At 46.0% G+C, this 19,684-nt stretch overlaps 1 protein-coding gene across 3 annotated transcripts in view; it reads left to right on the top strand.

Moving 5' to 3' along the window:
* TIAM1 (TIAM Rac1 associated GEF 1) overlaps positions 1-19,684 on the top strand; it is a 208,228-nt gene that overhangs the window by 55,431 nt on the left and 133,113 nt on the right. For all 3 annotated transcript variants that reach the window (XM_047100050.1, XM_047100047.1, XM_047100048.1), the window contains exons 2-3: positions 4,120-4,296; positions 13,494-14,467. In XM_047100050.1, coding sequence (XP_046956006.1) covers positions 13,505-14,467 — 963 coding nt within the window. In that variant the 5' untranslated portion in view covers positions 4,120-4,296; positions 13,494-13,504. The remainder of the gene's footprint in view (positions 1-4,119; positions 4,297-13,493; positions 14,468-19,684) is intronic.

Genomic DNA, 19,684 nt, shown 5'->3' with positions numbered 1-19,684 from the left:
GGCGCAGTCGGTTAAGCATCCGACTTCAGCCAGGTCACGATCTCGCGGTCCGTGAGTTCGAGCCCCGCGTCGGGCTCTGGGCTGATGGCTCAGAGCCTGGAGCCTGTTTCCGATTCTGTGTCTCCCTCTCTCTCTGCCCCTCCCCTGTTCATGCTCTGTCTCTCTCTGTCGCAAAAATAAATAAACGTTGAAAAAAAAATTTAAAAAAAAAAAAAAAAAAAAAAGAAGAAACGTCCGTATGAAATGTGTCCCTGAGCCCATGTGGAAGGATGTGGTCCACGGCATTGCTTATCGTATCACAGTGGCCTCAGAGGATCTCAGTGGGAATTCCTGTCTGATTTTAGTACCAAGAACATTCATCCTTCTTCTGAGCAATTGATTTGGAATTGTGAATTTTATAAGTGCCATGTTTTCCCAATTTGAGTTGGCTTGTAGTAATTTCTTCTATTCTGGTTTAGATCATGTATCTTGGAAAGTCACACACTACTGAGTCCTTTGTTGAATAAAGTAATGGTATAAAAATAAGTAAAGAAGATGACCAGTGAATTTTCTTTAATTTCTGAACCATGTAAAATTTTTCAGTGACTCAGAGTCATCCATCCATCCATCCATCCATCCATCCGTCTATCCAGTACTGGTTTTTAGACTAAGTGAATACTAAAAGTTATTTTTTGGGGTGCTCACTACATATAAATATTCAGGATTCTGACTTGTTCAGAATTTTGATCCGAGATCTCTATAACCCTCCTCCCTCTGTTTCTTATTTTTAAGGTTCAAGGTGAGGGGAAACTTCCTGATTCTCATTAATTCACTAATCATGGAATCGTTTTGGGCACTAAGTCATGATGAATAGCCTAAGAGTGAACATACTTAGGGGTGCATGGGTGGCTCGGTTGAGCGTCCAGCTTCGGCTCGGGTCATGGTCTCATGGTTTGTGAGTTTGAGCCCCACATCGGGCTCTGCACTGACAGTTCAGAGCCTGGAGCCTGCTTCGGATTCTGTGTCTCCTTCTCTCTCTGCCCCTCCCCCACTTGTGCTCTGTCTCTCAAAAATAAATAAATGTAAAAAATTTTTTTTAAAAGATTAAAAAAAAAGAGTGAACATACTTATGTAGCATTTTATAGTTCCTGTAATGTTTTGTGTTGATTCTTTAATTTCTGTCTTTTAACAATCTTTGTAGGTCAGAAAGTAAGGGAGATAATCTCACATTTTCCCTGTTGAGTTTCAGGATGGATACTTGCCCAAGGTCACATACGTAATAGAGCCTTCTACACGAGCTTGGATACTTTGAGGGCAAATACAGTACCCCTTTCTCTCTGTACTTTGGTGTCTGGAACTTGTAAGGACTTAAAAAACGACAGGCTGCCCCTTATGAGTGTTTTTTGAAGGTGAAAAAGAAGAGTTCCGGCCGGGCAGACTTTTTAGGAAAAGATATCGATTAACTGTCATGGACACACTATTTCTGACACCCGTCATATTGTTAGCTCCCATCAGACGGGAAGGTGGGAGCAGCGGGACCCCTCAGCCCTGTCTATTTTTGCAGGTAGATGAAGCCTGAGATTCCTTCTGGTAATTCCTTCCCCACCTCCAGCACATGCACTTCCCTGTGGAAACTGGTTGACACCTGACACAGAAACTGACTATGTGAGTTGACGATGAATTAGAACGAGACTGAAAAACGTGGTACATTCCGCGTTCACGTCCCATCAGCGTAACGTCAACGGGCCGCTGGTGCTGCCAGATTGAGTCAGTGCGGTGCGTGCGCTGTGACAGATCGAGTAGATCACATCTTCCGGCGGCATTAATCAATTCCCTTGTTGCCTCGCAACAGATTTAAGGTGACTTGTGAGCCCAGTTTCAGTGAGTTAGGCATCATGTTTTAAGGAAGTCCCTGTAACGGTGGCCTTCTATAGCGAGTATTTTTACAGCTTACAAATGTTAAATAACGGTGGAATAATAGCTAACGTTTACTGCAAACTGACCAAGGGGTAGGCACTAAGCTAGTCATGTCACGTAGGTGATCTTACTCAGTGCTCGTAATAACCCAGTGGTCTGGGAGCCATTCTGTTTGTAGAGGGGTGATATTTACAGTTTACCCCAAACCACCCTGCAAGTAAATGGTGAAGCCAAGATTTGACCTGATGCATGCGGCAAGGACTCAGGCTCAAAACCCCCCAGCGCTGAGCTTGGTGCATTGCTGCCTTCCATTGAAACTGAATTCTTTGCGGTTCTTGAAGAAAACTCAGAGGACTAATAGTTCTCAAGGTGCCATGGCGCACAATCTCAAGGCCGTGGTGGAGCTAACTCACAGTAGGCAAAGTGGGTGCCTTTTGGCACGTTGCAGCCATAGCATATCTGCTGATTGCAAAAGAACAAACGTGAGGCTCTTCGTTAGTCCACGTCATAGGTCAATTCTGCACCCTGGGTCTCAGGTAAAAATTTTTTTTCCCACCAAGATCAGGCAAAAATGATACCAGATACAACTCAATTTTGTTTTCCTCCATGTTTTATTTATTTTCTTTTTAAAATATTTATTTTTGAAAGAGAGAGAGAGTGAGCACGTTGGGAGAAGGGCAGAGAGAGAGGGGGGACAGAGGATCCAAAGCAGGCTTTGCGCTAACAGCAGAGATCCCGACGTGGGGCTCGAACTCACCAACTGTGAGATCAAGACCTGAGCTAAAGTCAGATGCTCGACTGATTGAGCCACCCAGGCACTCCTCCTGCATGTTTTATAAATAATGCTCTGTAACTTTCATCTTCTTCCCCATAATCTTTCTTCTACTCAGGAATTACAAGGATATAGATAAAGTTTTCGTTCTGGTAGATAAAATGTGTACTTTTTAAAAAAGTGTTTAAAAAATGCATTATCAGCTTCTGTTGTGCAGGTGGAAAGGGCAGCCGCCCACAGGCCCCGTTTGCCAGCAAGAATCCAGCCTTGCAAATTATTGGCAGCTGGCACCGTAATGAGTCCATTTCAATATAAATGGGCTGTTGCTTATTAATTTCTGCCAGTTCCTAAGCAATTCGGGAACTGCTTTGAAAATTGGAAAATTTGCAGTGAACAGCTTCAGGAGGATGCCTAGGGGAAGAGTGAGAACAAGCCAGCGATGGGGGTATTATGGAAAGGGCATGTATTGTAGGCTAATAATGGGGTGTTGCCGAGGCCGAGTGCTCCCTTTCTTGCAAGCGTGAGTCACCAACTTCAGGTTCAATAGCCCGGTTTCCAAGATAAGGAAGCAACCGCAACTTTACTTACTGTTCTCTGTGGATGTGTGCATTTATTTATTGGCTGCCCCTGTGGGGTTGCCTTCCACAAAATAGGCAGTTTTCTCCACGTTCGTGCTCTAAGCGTTTGGCGCCTCGTGTTCTCGCCTTGCTGAAAACACCAGCAATGGGTGGCTGCAGCAGGCTGCCCCACAGATGGGTGCCCAGGAGGACAGTGGTGAGGTGCAGCCACCCCAGGGAACCCGCAGTCTCTCTTCCTTTCTTACTCAGTAGCTGCCGGAAAACCATCCAAACTGCACGTTCGTGGAGTTATCCTTGTCAATTTCTCTTCTGTGTTAAATAACAGTTTAGATATTTTGCTAAGTTCTTTTCTGTACATATTCTTCATGAGTGGTCTCTGAAGTTTGCCAGCTGCAAACATGTAAGCCACGAGGTCTGTGTATTTAATTAGGTCTTTGGTTTTCCTGCCTTTTAACATTTTCTTCAACCTTCATTATAAATATAGCCCTGCTTTGGTAATAGCTAAGACTCCCTTGTTTCCTTGTATGTGTGTCTGTCCCTTGAGACCTTGTGGAGAGGAAGAAGAGCCCTGGAAATCATCCGACGTAACCTGTTTCTGTCATCGGAGACTTTCGTCCACAGAAATAGGGGAAAATGATAACGTAGCTCGTGGGACTGTTTCTTTCCGTCAGTATAAACACACTCATACTTATTTATCTGATTATGCCTGTCACTTTGTACCTGTGGCCAACTGTTGCACTGTGTGATTTGGGGTGGGGTATTGCACACAAGATGGATGTTGGAGAATTGAGAAAAATGGGCGCCATAAAAAAAAAAAGGCCCACTTTCTGTGTTCTGGCTGACCATTTCCTTTCTCTTCTTGGTCCTCTCCAGGATTTTGGCACCTCCTCATAGACTCAGATGAGACCATGACGGCCTTCGCGAGGGACAGGTGCTGATACCTTGCCCCAGCCCCTGTCACTGTTTATCCTGGCCATTTCCAATCTCAGTATCTAAATGCCACAGTGCTCTTGGGGCACGTTGGGCTGGGAACCACTGTTGCCTTGGAAGGTAGGTTTGTATATGTATTTTCGAGCCTGTATATGTATCTGCATGAATTAATGGAAATGCTTCAAAGGTGGGGTTGGGAGGGGGGAGGGACAGATATGTTTTAGCATAATTGGAATTGCTGTCTTGCATGGAGCTCATGGGAAAAAGAATTTGGAACCACTTCTTTGGATTAGGGTTACACCCATCTAAGAATTCAAAAGCATTAGCATTAAAGCTTAAAAAAAAAAAGAAAGAAAAAGAAAAGAAAAAGCCTGGTACCTATGAAATCTTTTCTCACCCTGTGAATTGCCCTCGGGGTCTTTTAAATTTATCCCTGATTATTTTTGAATTATGTTTGAAATATGTTTGAAAAAGACAAACCTAGCTGCAAAATCTTAAATTCAAAACAATGATATATTTTGTTTGTGGTTTGGATAATCTTTAAAAAGCAAAATAAATACAGTCAAAATAATAATCTTCCTAAATCAAAGATCATCTTTTATTTGTTGCAAAACTTTCCTGTTTAGTCTCTCATGTTAGGGGTGCTCGCGTGTGACTTGGCAAAAGCATTTTTCATGGGTTTGTAAAGATTGAGCAGAAACTTTCAGAACTTTGTCTCCGTGTAATCTTAGCTTCTCCCCCCCCCCCCACCTCACCCCCCCCCCCCCCCCAACCCCTGTCTTCAAGCTCAGCCTCCAGGAGAGAAAAAACAGGCTTGAAACCAAAGACCTCCCACCAGAAGCTAATTTTAAATTTGCAATCTGTTGTCTTGTGATTTTCGCTTCAAATTTAACTTTGAAATAAATACATTTCATCCTTTCTCCGGCAAATGTGGAGGTCTGTTTTCAAGTCATAGAAGGGTGATCATTATGTTTATTTTAATAAGTTTTTAAATACCTCAGGGGAGTGAAAAAATTGTATTATTAATAATTATAATTTACATACATCATTAAATGCCTTATGCTTGGATTTCACGATGTCCTTGCCAAATGACAGAGAAACCTGGCTTTCATAGTTGCCTTCTGACTTGAATCTGATTCGAATTGGGTCATCTCGAGCCCACTCGTGAGCTCTAACAGTTGTTATATTTGAAGTACCCTTGTTACGAGTTGGGCTGCACGGCGACCACTCCCAGTGAAGAGAGCTGTGTTAATGAGTAATGACATGGATGGGTAGAGCATGGTCCCTGCCACTGGGGAATTACAATAAAATGGGAAGGGGATACATAAAAAGCAAGAGCAGCACATCAGTGTACAAATAACCACATCGCAGACGCCACGTGAACAGGTCAAGCCGAGTGCTGTTGGAATGTAGGGAAAGCGTGATTAAGTCCAAGCTAGATGGTGTTCTGGTAATTTCCCCAGCCATCTGTTTTGAGTTTGGGTTTGGTGTCGTTTGTTGTAGCTGTCAATGTAGTGCCCACATCCTCACTCTCTTCAATTATCCAAAAAACCCAGGGACTTACAACATGTTAACATGTTTTACTTATTTTTCTTTCCTTAAAATGAACTCCAGGGTTAGTGTAGAAACTTTAGAAAATCCAAAAAATATAACTTTCGGAAATTAAAATTTCCCCTAATCGCTCTATCCAGAATAGTTGCCAGTGTGTGTGCTCACGTGTGTGTGAGAAAGTGAAATATTATTATTATTATTATTTTTTTAAGTTTGTTTATTTTGAGAAGTATGCGCATGCAGGTGTGTGCAGGGGAGGGGCAGATAGAGAGAGGGAGAGAGAGAGAATTCCAACGGACTCTGCACCCTCAGTGTGGAGCCCGACTTGGGGGCTCGAACTCATGAACCGCGAGATCGTGACCTGAGCTGAAATCAAGAGTTGGACGCTTAAACGCCTGAGCCGCCCAGGCGCCCTAAGAAAGTGAAATACTGTTAATATTCTTAAAGAAAATTTTAACCTGCTCAAAGCCAGTTTCTTGGATGCGCTTCGCAAATGTAAGTTTTGCTTCCTGAGAATAAGAAGGGTTTTGCTCCAGGGATGTTCCACCGCAACAGCAGTAGAATTCTCTTTTTTGATTGTCTACTTCTGAACAGGACAAACCTTGGCAGGCTGACGCACAAGACTGGGCTTTGACCACTCGGAGCCTTCCCATTGTTCAGGGAAAGGGCTGGGCCATTCTGCTGTGTGTTTGAGGTACCGCTTGAATCGCTTGACTCATCTAGGGACTCTGACAGGCCGTACCATAAAAATATTATTCCAGGCTCCTTAGTCCTCAAGGTGATGAGGTTACTTCTGGTTTCCATTGTATCTTCTTCTTTCTCTCCCCCTTTTTCTTTTTCTTTTTCTTTTTTTTTTTAATTTTTTAATGTTTATTTCTTTTTTAGAGAGAGAGAGACAGTGAGAGTAGGGGATGGGCAGAGAGAGAGGGAGGCACAGAATGCAAAGCAGGCTCCAGGTTCTGAGCTGTCAGTGCAGAACCCGATGCGGGGCTCGAACTCACAGACCACGAGATCATGACCTGAGCTGAAGTTGGATGCTTAACCAACTGAGCCACCGAGGCGCCCCTCTCCCCCTTTTTCCTCTGAACAATGTAAAGTTACAGGAATATTTTTCTTTGTTCCTCTCTGCCCAGAGACCTTGGCCATGGGGTGATTTTCTGTTAATTGGAATGTTTTCTCATGCAGTACGGGGGACAACGTAACATCAGCGTGATTAAAGACGCAGCTTGCGTGTTCTCTCTTGGATCATAATACGTTTTACCTTTCTTTTTTGTGTTCTGTTCCTCTGCTCGTATACAGTAGTTATGTTCATAATGATTTTGTGTAGACACTGCAAGCAATTGAGGACTTGATTTATTTCAAGAGTGCTTACCTTTACTCAGGGAGCACAGTTAGACTAGCTGCTTTATTTCATTTAATTTTTTTGGAGAGGAGATTTCAGAAGAAAAACATTTTAACCTCGACGCATTTTTCCTCACTCCGTTGATCACTTTGGGTGTGCTTTGCATACATTTCCTAGCGTGGGAGTCTCAGAACACATTGGGCTGCAGTTTCAACCATGTAACAGCGGCCTTAACAGTCTTTGTTTGTTATGCCAACATCTGGGTCACTTGAACATTGACATCTATGGATTGTCTTTTCTCTTGAGAATTGGTTAGCTTTTCTTGGTTCTTTGGAATACATCGTGGACATTTTAAGTATTATATCGGGAGACCCTAAGTCCTGTTAAAATCACCCGGAAAATGTTGGTCTTTCTTTTTTCACTGTTTTGGCAGGTAATCAGCCTGGCTAGGTTCAGATTACAAGTTCCGCCTCCCCTTTGGTGGGTGGTGGCTCCAGTGTCACTTTGGTCTCACTTGTCCCCCACACGTGCCACTGGCTCGTCTGGGACGTGGGCTGTGGTTTGTATCATAATTCAGTTCTCAAAGCCTTTGCCGTCTTGCTTTGGGTCAGTCCGAGGCATGTGAGTCTGAGGGGTGAGCCCGGAACTCATGTGCGTTTATACGCGGCGTGAGTGGGTTTGCTTCTCTGCCTCTCTGTTCTCTGAGATCCCCCTCACTCCTTTGGTTTCAGGGACCACTTACCTTGGTTCTCTGGCCAGAACAGCCGGGCGTGTCCTGAGAATTTTTGCTTCGCCTGTGTCTGGGTATGCTGGGTGCACGCCTTCCGGGCAAGGCTGGGAGAGAAAACCAGGAAACTCACTCCCGTGTGCGCGGCCTCTTCAGGTTTTGACTCCCTTCCCCAGTCCGCTTGCTTTTGCTTACACTTTGCAGTCTTTGGGTACTTGCTTTTTTCCTTTGGTCCCAAGTTTTTAGTTTTTATCAGCGAGGGAAGGGTCCTTCCTGGTGCCATATTGCATCTGAACCTCGGCTGGCACCAGACGATGGCAACTCAGTTTTGCACACGACTTTATTTATTAAGACAGAAACGCATTGCCACTCAACTCTACCTCTCAGTTCAACCTCATTTTAGACCATTGGTCTGTATTTGCTTTGTATTTCCTAATAATAGATGCTAGATGATGCTCAGTGCATGCTTATTTCTTATTGCCTAATTTGTGGAAACTTATATTAGAATGTTTTTGATGGCTTTCAGCTGTAAAGCAGATTTTAGGGGTGCCTGGGTGGCTCAGTCAGTTGAGCGTCCAACTTCAGCTCAGGTCACGATCTCACAGTTCACAAGTTCGAGCCCCGCGTCGGGCTCTGTGCCGACAGCTCGGAGCCTGGAGCCTGCTTCGCATTCTGTGTCTCCCTCTCTCTCTGCCCCTAACCCACTCGCATTCTGTCTCTGTCTCTCTCAAAAATAAATAAACGTTAAAAAAAATTTTTAAAGTTTCATTTTGCAGAACTCTCACTTTTAAACAAAAATTTTGTTTAACCACAGTATTTCAGGTAAGGCTTTGTTTTTTCAATTTGGAAATAATCACAGGTTCAGAGGAACTCATATACTGAAAGTATACCCTTCACCTAGTGTCCCCTGATGGTTGCCTCTTAAATAATTAGAGTAAACTATCAAAGCCAGGAGTTTGACATTTTTTTTTCAATGTACACATGTAGTTATAAGTTTAAGCAGGCTAATAAATTGAAAAAAGCAGTCCTTAGGAAAGGACCACTTAGCTGATGAATGCATGAACCACCCTAATGACCATACTTCTTGATAAAGTTCCTTAAGATACCTTTTCACTGTGTATTTAATTGGGTGGATTTACAGGAATTTGCAGTGATTACTTGAAAAATTAAATTGATCATATTAAGAGACAGATCGTGGTGTTGGAGAGTCACGTTCCCTTTAGCGCCCTTGAGCTCAGACCCTGAGAATCTCGGCTTTCTGACCCTGTCGGAATGACCCCCTGCCTGTGGCCCCACTATGTCGCCCGTGCCCCCATTGTGTCTGGATCATCTTAGGCTGAGCTGTCCTGCACTGTCCACCCACACAATGGGGAGGGGTATCCTCTCGACTGTTGAGCCTTTCCCTAAACCCCTGCAAGGTCCTCTCTTAGAAGAGGAGGCAGCTATGAATTGAGGGCAAGAATTAAGTGACATGAGGCAGGTGCCAGGCCTTCCTTCTTTGGCCAGGTAATTGGGGGATGAGGGGAGCACGGTGGGGCAGGGTCGAATGGTCTGGAATGAGGGACCTACACAGGTCTTCAGGTGGAAGGGACACAGAGCAACAGGCACGTTGAAGACTGGAGTGTCTTCAAGGCACCCTGGTGGGAGAGGCCAGCGTGTTTAAGTCTGATGTGTGTTTTCTCTAGTCCACACTGTGGTATTTTTACCCAGTGTGTGTGGTGTTAACATTCACACCTACATTTTATTGTGGTTGTAGGAGTTTTTGCATCCTAGGTGAAAGTTCATTTTATCATTCATTCATTCATTCAGTATTTTTCCACTGAGCACCTTACACCTTTTACCTTTCAGGCAATGTTCTAGGCACTGAGGATACAGCAGTAAACAAGGCAAAACTTTCAGCTTTCCTGAAGCTTAGGTTGTAGTGGGGAAGGATAGAGGATAAAAAAAGATAAGTGAAATACATTGTTAACCACTGTGATAAATTCTAAGGAGGAAGAGAAAAACAAAGAAGAGGGATAAGGATTGAGGTCTGCAGGAGGGGTGGTCATTTTGGGTAGAGAGGCCAGGAAAGGTCACCCTGAGAAGGCAGCACTTGAGTCAGAATTACAATGAACTGGAGCGTGAGCGAGGTAGATGCCTGAGAGAAGAAGAGTTGTGGGTAGAAGGAAGAGCATGGGCAAAGGCCCTGGGGCAGGCTAGAGTAGCCAGAACTTAGACCTTTGAAAAGAAAGTGTGAGAGAGGTTTAAATACTGAGATTTATTCTTGTAATAAAATCTTACCCAGCACCTCCTGCTTAATACCCCTCCCACTGCCCCCTGAAAGTGCAAGCTGTTAGGAACCACTAACATTCTACATAAGGAAGTGATAGTTTTAATGAGTTTAAAACTGGTGACGGTTTCTGGTTTGAGATTGAGTACTCCTTTTTTTTCCCTGACGCTCTTCTTTTTAATTTCTATCTTGGCTTTTGTATTTCAGTCTCACCTTAATTTTTCTTCTCTTACCTGCTGATGGTGTCACGATCATGTTGGTGAGGTACCCTTTGCTTTTGTTACTAAAACGCATGAATGTTTACTGACTCCTTGTCTCGAGTCGAACCCTTCTAGCCTCCATAGAGGCCACCAAGAAATTGAAAGCCACTTTTCTGCCCTGAAGTTGCTTCCTGCTTCACAGGAACAAAGCTGGTGCAAATGTAAGATACAAACTGGGTGTTTGTTTGTTTGAAATGAAAATAAACTATAGGGTTAAACCGAGGACAGGGAGGTACTCAGATAATGGAAGTAGCTGGCATTTTTCATTTGTACATGAAAAGGATTGGACAACGTTCTGAAGGTTGACTCTGGCCGGGGGGGGGGGGGGGGGTTGTCCCTGCAAGGGGAGATTGTGTCTGTCAGATGCAACGGGCAGTTTCAAGTTTTCATGCTTCTGTTATTTCTGAGTCCTCCACCAAGACCACATGGGCCCTCGTGGTTGTCACCGACCTTTCTGGAAAAGCTTTCCAACCAAGGGCTATTTCAGCAGTCCCTAGAAACTGATTGTTCTTTAGCAGCCTCAGACTTCCTGCTGGCTCTGTGTAGGTCATCCCCTGAGAATTTCTCTTGGTAGGATTTAGGAGATTTGGCATTCATCTCTAAATTCTAGTTCTGAAGATAAAAATGGCTTCTTTCCTACCTTGGCTGGCTGAAAAGAATCTTGCTACTAAAAATGCTATTAATATAACAGGACCCGTCACGATGATGCATGGAGACGCTGTAATTCTTGAAGGTTGGGGCCATTTCCTTTAGGAAACCTCTCCTGAGGCTTTTAACTTGATTACTCTTCTCTTGGCAGAAACAAGCCTAACCAAAAATTTGTTGTTGGGAATATGTCTGTCAATTTATATTTGCAGACTTTTGATATGTATGGTAGAGGAGGGTCCCCCTGGTGGGCCTGAGGTGTGAGGTGACAATTTGGCTTTCCTCTCATTCACTTTTTCCACAGTCATTCTTTCCTGCTTTTAAACTTAAATCTCTGTGATTCTTAAAATGGAACCATGGCTAACACTTGTTCTGAGCTCTGTATTATTTATTGGTAAACCATAGATACATAGATACATCCAGGGATCTTAACGTCTAGTAAAAAAAAACAAACCTCTAAGAAATTAGTCATGGCCTTTAGTTATGGAAATGTTTATTTGTTTTACTTTAAAAATGCAGCACATGATATTCTTTGGACTCTAGATCCCATAAATGGTCGTGTTTGGACAGTTGATCTGTTTCTTTTCCCTCCAATGAGTTGAGTTTTGTTTTTTTTTTTTTTCTTTTCTTCTTAAAGATGCCAGTCAGAGAGGCATGAGTTTAACTGCTTTGAAATATACTTACTGCCAGTAAAAAGGAGATCCTCCTTCTTGGAAAGTTCCCTCTGAGAATCATATGATGTGTGACCTGGTAGGGAATATTCCAGTGTGGGAATAGCTTAACATCTGGTGCCTGTATGAGTTACCTATGAACTCACTGGAACATGAAATGGAGGTTTTCTCTTCCTGTTGCCACTGCCTTCGTTTCCGTGATGATGCGCTTGTGGCGGTCAATGCAGTGTTTCAGACAGAACAGTGAGATTAGGGAATGATTCTGGATCAATGTGAACATGTATTATATAGTCCAGGGCATTCCAAGCTGTTTGTCGTGGTCGTAAGGGAATTCATTCTCCATTTCCCCCTGGTGCCTTTCACTTTTGTGTGCCTTCCCGGGGCTACGGTATCAGTTTCACGAGAGTAGGGAATGTGTCTCTTTTGTTCTCTGTTGTATCTCTGGCTTCAAGAACATGGTAGGTGCTCAGTGTATATTTTCTGAATGAATGACTGTGTAGGTGGTTGGAAAAATCAACTCAGGAATATGTCCAGCTACTATATTTTTCTTCTTTCCATTCTGGCCACTTTTATGTGTATATCTCGAGTGCCTACAATTTGAATGGTACAGAGAAAGAGCAGAGCAAGGAGAATAGGCCAATGGAGTCACAATCGCTGAGCTTGGAAGGTTTGTCTCTTTCCTATGGTGGATAAGGTCACCAGGTCAGTGCGAGAGACTGGAAAAATGTTAAGGAGGGGCGTCTGGGTGGCGCAGTCGGTTAAGCATCCGACTTCAGCCAGGTCACGATCTCGCGGTCCCGGAGTTCGAGCCCCGCGTCGGGCTCTGGGCTGCTGGCTCAGAGCCTGGAGCCTGTTTCCGATTCTGTGTCTCCCTCTCTCTCTGCCCCTCCCCCGTTCATGCTCTGTCTCTCTCTGTCTTAAAAACAAATAAACGTTGGAAAAAAAAAAATTTTTATAAAAAAAAAAAAAAAAAAAAAGAAAAATGCTAAGGAAGGACTTGGATTAACCTGGGCAGCCCCAAAAGGCGGAATCACATTTAGTGGTTTCATGATGTGAATGTCTGTTTGCAGGCATTCTGTACCAGATCAATGTTCTCAGTTTGGATTTGCTGCCAGAAATAAACCCATTGGTCTGCTGCTAAGCAGAGAGCGGGGTTTCTATTTTCTTCTGCCCGCACCCCCTCCCAAACACCGCAAGTTAAGGTTTTCAGAGTGCTGTGGAATTTAAGGTAAAAAAAAAAATGATAATAAAAAGCAGCAAGCCCATTTTCCTTTTTGACTTTGAAAAACTAGGAGGAGTTGATCGGACTTACATCTTGAGTTTTCCCAGTTCTGATTGATTTTTGAAGTCTGAGTCAAGCAGACGCATCGGGAGGGAGGGAGGTTATCACATGCACCTGTGAGTTTTGTTAACTGTTGTTTGAAATACGGGTAGTTTCAAGCAGAAAGTGACGCATTTGCCCGACCCCTCGGTTTGTGCTCTCGGGGTTTGAGAACTTTGTTACGTATAGAGTTTAGGGCTGGCGGCCTCACGGAGGCAGCACGGTGGCAGGTTCCCCATAGGCAGCTGCCCTCTGGACAAAGACGAGTTTCGTTGTCTGAACATCTTGCTGAGGCTCCTCTCACACATCTCGGGAGGGCCCATCTCAGTGGATGACGCTGGTTCTCACCTGCCACCGGGTAAGAGACCGAGCACCTGCCGGGTGGGTAGAGAGAGGTGGGTACTCTGTGACCTGCCAAGCTGTCTGCCCGCCCTGCACCCTGAGTTCTTTTCTGTTGAACTGCCCGTACCCATTGGTGACTCAATTATCCCCTCCTTTTTCCACCCCCTCCCCCTCCCCCCTGTGCTACAGACCATAAAACCATGGGAAACGCAGAAAGTCAAAATGTAGAGCATGAGTTTTATGGAGAAAAGCATGCCAGCCTGGGCCGCAAGCACACGTCGCGCTCCCTGCGCCTGTCGCACAAGGCGCGGCGGACGAGGCACGCGTCCTCGGGGAAGGTGATCCACAGGAACTCCGAAGTGAGCACGCGGTCCAGCAGCACGCCCAGCATCCCCCAGTCTCTGGCCGAAAATGGCCTGGAGCCCTTCTCCCAAGAAGGCGCCCTGGAGGACTTCGGCAGCCCCATCTGGGTGGACCGAGTGGATATGGGCCTGAGACCCGTGTCGTACACCGACTCTTCTGTCGCTCCCAGCGTAGACAGCAGCATCGTCCTCACAGCCGCCTCTGTGCAGAGCATGCCAGACTCGGAGGAGAGCCGGCTTTACGGGGATGACGCTGCGTACTTGGCTGACGGGGGCAGGAGGCAGCATCCCTATACATCCAATGGGCCCGCTTTCATGGAGACGGCGAGCTTTAAGAAGAAGCGCTCCAAATCTGCAGACATCTGGCGGGAGGACAGCCTGGAATTCTCACTCTCCGATCTGAGCCAAGAACATTTAACAAGCAACGAAGAAATCTTGGTTTCCACTGAAGAGAAAGACTGTGAGGAGGCTCGGGGGATGGAACCCCGGGCGAGTCCGCGGCGGCTCAGCGCCTGTCAGCGTGCCAATTCCCTGGGTGACTTGTACGCTCAGAAAAACTCCGGGGTGACGGCAAACGGGGGGCCAAGGAGCAAATTTGCAGGCTACTGTCGGAATCTGGTGTCTGATATCCCCGAGCTCGCAAACCATAAGATGCCACCGGCTGCTGCTGAAGACTCTGTTCCTTACAGTAATTACAACACACTCCCCTGTAGGAAATCTCACTGTCTTTCCGAAGGTGCCACCAACCCACAAATTAGCCATAGCAACAGCATGCAAGGCAGAAGAGCAAAAACAACTCAGGTAAAGTGACCGAAGTCTGTTTCCATGTTTTGGAGTCGGTGCATGACTTTTAGTGCATGATTGTGCTCCCGCTAGATTCCCGTCTCTTAGTGGCTTGTGCCCTGTTTGCCCGGTGGCTGCTGCAGGTGGTACCGCTTTCCCCGAGGGCTGGCCTCACCTCTGCTTCGCCCCGCTTCCCGTTCCGCGGGCAGGGGTGGGATGAAGGGAGGAGTGTGTGTTTGGCGGGGGGTGATGTGGCGGGAGTGAGAATAAAGCTGCTAAGTTCTTACTGGGAAGTGACTGCCTGTCCAACTCCGATCTGCCGCAGCAGCTCGCTGGTTCTGAGCTTCCTTCCTCTCCCCGGACACATGGGCATGGTGGGCTGTGGCCTCTTACAGCTCCTGTCTCCAGCACCGCAGGTGGGAAGGGGTTAGTCGGAAGCTCCTTTGAGGAGGCATTTTCGACTCAGGGCGGGCTCTGGTCATTTGTCAACTTCTCTCGGAGGTTGGCAGCCTTCCTGTCTTACCAGGAGCCATTTCAATTTCCTGTTCCTTGCGATGCTGGCCAGCCCTGTCTCTGGAGGGAGGTGTAGCGGAAGGAATAACACGGGCGGGTTCCAGTTCCTACTCTGCAGCCAACTAGTTGTGTGACCTTGGGCAAACCCTGCCTTCTAGTTGCTCCTCTGAAAAATGGGAGTGAAAATGCTCAACTTGCCTGCCTCGGGGTCTAGGGCACGAGAGGGTGGGTGGGAAGACATTTTTCAAGGGTTTTTAAGAAGTGTCTTGCTAACGGAAAGAGGACTCCCCACCTTAACCGGTAATGATACTCACACGAGCATAAGGACCTGTCAAGCCCTCCTGCTTGGACCAGGTGGGACCAAAGTCCTCTTCTGGTCCTGCTGTGCCCCCGTAGCAGAGTTCTGGGAGGCCTGGCTTGGGTCGAGGGTAGGCTCGTGGTTTGCAGGATGGGGCTTCGGATCAGAAATCCAGATCAAGCCCATTTGCATCGAAAGGCATGTCAGCCACCAGGGTGACCGGCTAACGGCAGTGCGGTCTGCCGGGGAACAGCAGGTGCCCTCTGACCCGACCAGTGGTCGGTGTACCTCTGGTACTGCTCCTGTGCAAGCAAAACAGGCATTTCAAGGTGAAGTTCTCTCGGAAAGGGGGTCTAAGTATGATGGGCAGATGGTGGAGAACCTAAGGAAGGAGGCAAAGAAAATTGGCGTTAGACTCTCTGTGTTCTTGCTGGAGAGCAGATTTTTTAATAATGGATTCTTTTTTTTTTTTTAACGTTTATTTATTTTTGAGACAGAGAGAGACAGAGCATTAATGGGGGAGGGTCAGAGAGAGGGAGACACAGAATCCGAAACAGGCTCCAGGCTCTGAGCTGGCAGCACAGAGCCCAACGCGGGGCTCGAACTCACGGACGGCGAGATCATGACCTGAGCTGAAGTCGGCCGCTTAACTGACTGAGCCACCCAGGTGCCCCGGAGAGCAGAGTTTTTAAGTGTCCAAAATCTCAGGTTTCTAATTTTATCTCGGAATTTTATTTATTTTTTAAATTAAAATATTTTTTTTTAAGTTTATTTTTTGAGAGGGACCGAGACAGCGTGAATGGGGAGGGGCACGGAGAGAATTCCAAGCTGGCTCTGCGCTGTCAGTACAGAGCCTGATGGGGGGCTTGAACCCACAAAACCGTGAGACCATGATCTGAGCCGAAATGGAGAGTCGTGTGCTTAACCGACCGAGCCTCCCAGGTTCTCCTACTTTGGAATTTTAAATTCTCATGTATAGGTCATCAGGGGGTAGTTTTGCTTTGTTTTTTCTTTTACTGCTCTAGATTTCTGTATTTGAATAATTAAAAGTTAACTGTATGTTCCTCTGGGTTTATATGGACTAAAGGGAACGTGTTTGACCTCTCCCCTCCTTTTCTTTTTAAAATTATGTTTCATTGTGGGAAAAATATACCCGTAACATTTATCACGTTGACCATTTTTAAAAAAAAAAATTTTTTTTTAATGTTATTTATTTTTGATGCAGAGAGAGAGAGAGACAGAGCATCAGCGGGGGAGGGGCAGAGAGAGAGGGAGACACAGAATTGGAAGCAGGCTCCGGGCTCTGCGTTGTCAGCACAGAGCCCGACGTGGGGCTTGAACTCATGGAGGGCGAGATCATGACCTGAGCCGAAGTTGGATGCTCAACCGACTGAGCCACTCAGGCGCCCCACCACGCTGACCATTTTTAATTGTCCAGTGCACTGGCATTAAGTCCCTCCACACTGCTGTGCGGCCATCACCACCATCCATCTCCAGAACCCTTTCCGTATTGCAAAACTGAAGCCCAGTACCCAACCTCTCTCCTCCCCCCCAGCCCCCGCCCAGCCCCGGGCAACCACCATTCTATTTTCCATCTCTGAATTTGACTACTATAGGGACCTCATATAAGTGGAATCATGTAGTATTTGCCTTTTTTGTGATTGGCGTCTTTCCTTTAGCATCATGCCCTCAAAGTTCATGCATTGTTGTAGCACATGTCAGAACTTCCTTCCTTCCTTGTTTTTTTTTTAGATTTTTAAAAATGTTTGTTTATTTTTGAGAGAGAGAGACACACACACAGAATCCAAAGCAGGCTCCAGGCTCTGAGCTGTCAGCACAGAGCCCAACGCAGGGCTCGAACTCACGAACTGTGCGATCATGACCTCAGCCGAAGTCGGATGCTCAACTGAGTGAGCCACGCAGAGCTGATACAAAGAGATGGTCTGCCAGCCTTCCGAGTTCAGAGAAGGGGAACATCACCTGTGACTGTCCCCTTTCCCTGGAACAGTGCCACGGTAGCACATATTCTGTGTGAGATTTGAGAGGCATGCCTGGCCGTATTCTGGCTCCGGGTCTCCACTGCAGGGGACGGCTGGACCCTCTGCTTCACCCCACACCCCGCGAGTGGGGCTTTGAGCCTTTGAGTCACGGCTGACTGCACCCAAAAGAGAGGGGCAGAGCGGTTCTCTCCTTCAGAGCGGGTGCCACTGAAAGCGCTCACGTGTAATTGTTCTATGACGTTTCCATCTTTGGCTTGTCGCCTTCTAAAATCGTTAATATATGGAAGTGAGATCATCTGAATGTGGTCTCATAAAGTCACTGCTTAGGCAGCTTAATGTAACGCAGAGTGCAACAGACGAGGCATCCTGACGACTCCATTTACATCCTGGCTCACTCCTCACTGACCGGTGACCTTGGGCAAGTCTCTCCATCTTGCGTGCACCACGGGCTCCTTCTCTGTCTAGGGTGAGTGCCACCAGCCTCGGACAGGACCACTGGGAGAACCAAATGGGATACTGCATATGGAAACCTTTTGCGGAGTCTGTAAAACAAACGGAAGTATTATTTTCGTATTGACTTTATATGTTGAGTGAGGATCTTTAATGACTTGAAACAAACCCCAGAATTATGCACAACACTATCCCTCCACCCACGCTTCCTAGTCTAAGTTTGGCGTGTTCATCCAACGCGATTTCTTGAGAACCCACTATGTTCCAAACAGTGTATTTTAAGAGACGGTGGGTGTGGAAGCTTCCTTGAAAAGAATTCTTTTTTTGTTCTTTTTTGTGTTGTTGTTGTTGGTAAAAGTTTCTGACCCAGGGGATCTCTCCAGCGGGCTTGGATCATAGACATTAAAGTCGCCTCATCTGCCCTGGTGATGTAGTTGAATCTGGAATTGTCTGTCAGCAATATTACTCCCCAGAAAGAAGAGTTTCTGGCATACATTTGGCCCCAGAGCATGGCCTCTGAGCCTGGGATAAAATATGTTTTATCTGAAATAATGCGAACAACTTGATTTGATTTGAAAATGATTGAAAAAGAGTTTTTGACCGTTTTCCCTGTTTTTGTATTTGTTCAGTAGTTGGACGTGTTACTAAAACATGAGGCACTGGAGTGCATGTTTAGGTTTGAAAAAGTGACACATGTCATATGTCTGCTGCACAGTGAGTGCTGAGGAGTTATTTGTTTAATTCAATATGTTTGAGAGTGTGTGTGTGTGTGTGTGCGCGTGCACCATGCCTAAAAATTAGTTTTGCGAATCAGTTTGGTATTCATTTGTTGGGAGGGTTTACCCACACCACTTAAAGCAGAGTTTACTTGTATTGATTTCTGCAGAAATACAGAGGAAACTGCCCCTTGATTTGATTGATGCATTACCGGTCTTTCGGACTGAACTTTTGCCGTCTTGATAATTCCTGTGGTTAACAGAGTTGGGGCAGCCTGGTGTCACGCAAAGAGGTTCTGAAATCCAGCAGATCTGAGCTTGTCCGTTTGAGCCCTGTTATCTGTTGATCGTGTAATCTAGATGGATCTCGGTGCCTCTTTAAATAGGGTAATGTGAGTTCCACACGAGAGAACGCAAAACTCCCGGCACGGTATCTTGCACACTGTACAAGCTTAGTCAATAATGATCATTAGTTGCGATGGAAAAGTTTGACTTAATATTTTAGAGCTCAGCCCTCCTCTGTCTCTGAGACTTTCAGTGGGTGAGGTGGAAGGAGAAAACCGCCAACTGATGGGGCGTCTTTTAGCCAGGTTCCGTCTTTCAGAGGGAAGCTTTGGCTTGGCTCCATTGTGCATAACTTGTGAGGAGAGCTTCATTCATCCTCTTAGGAGATGAGAATGGGAGCAGCTGTACCAAGAATGTCTCAGGGAGACACAGCCGTGAGACAGCGAGGGGACCCTGCTCAGCGCCCCTTGTGGAGATGTGACGCTCTTGGTAGTTTCGTGTGTTTGTGCAGTATTTGACTACCTCAGTGTTCCCAGAAACCCTTCACACTGTAGTATGGAGTGGGAACGGGGTAAGGCAAGAGAGCTCTCCACTGGTAAGACCAGAGCTTCTGGTCTCTGTGGGCCACTGGCAGGGATTCATTTCAGCCTGATTTCCAGCTCACAGATCACCTCTGTGTCCAGCCCCCTTGCTTTTCATGGGAAGAAGTGTATGTAAAGAGGTGAGGTGACAAGGTGTCCCAACTAGATGAAAATCCAGGTCTCCTGCCTCACTGACCCAGGGCCATTCTTCAGAATCCCACATCCCACGGCATGCGACCTCTCATTCTTGAACAGATTTCAACTCCTGTGTCCTCAGATTTTAAGATGAGAATCCTCAGTTCTGGTACAGAAGCAAAAAAGGGTGATTGGCTGAAAAGAACACGGGAATATCCACCCCCATAGCCCGAGATGGTGGTTCCTGAGAGGTGTTC

This window comes from Lynx rufus, unplaced genomic scaffold (genome assembly GCF_022079265.1).
Source record: "Lynx rufus isolate CCGP_SWC_20201006 ecotype Redwood Valley unplaced genomic scaffold, mLynRuf1.p SCAF_5, whole genome shotgun sequence".
Taxonomy (NCBI): domain Eukaryota; kingdom Metazoa; phylum Chordata; class Mammalia; order Carnivora; family Felidae; genus Lynx; species Lynx rufus.
Note: the sequence above shows the minus strand (reverse complement) of the source record. Positions and strands in the feature narration are given on the sequence as shown.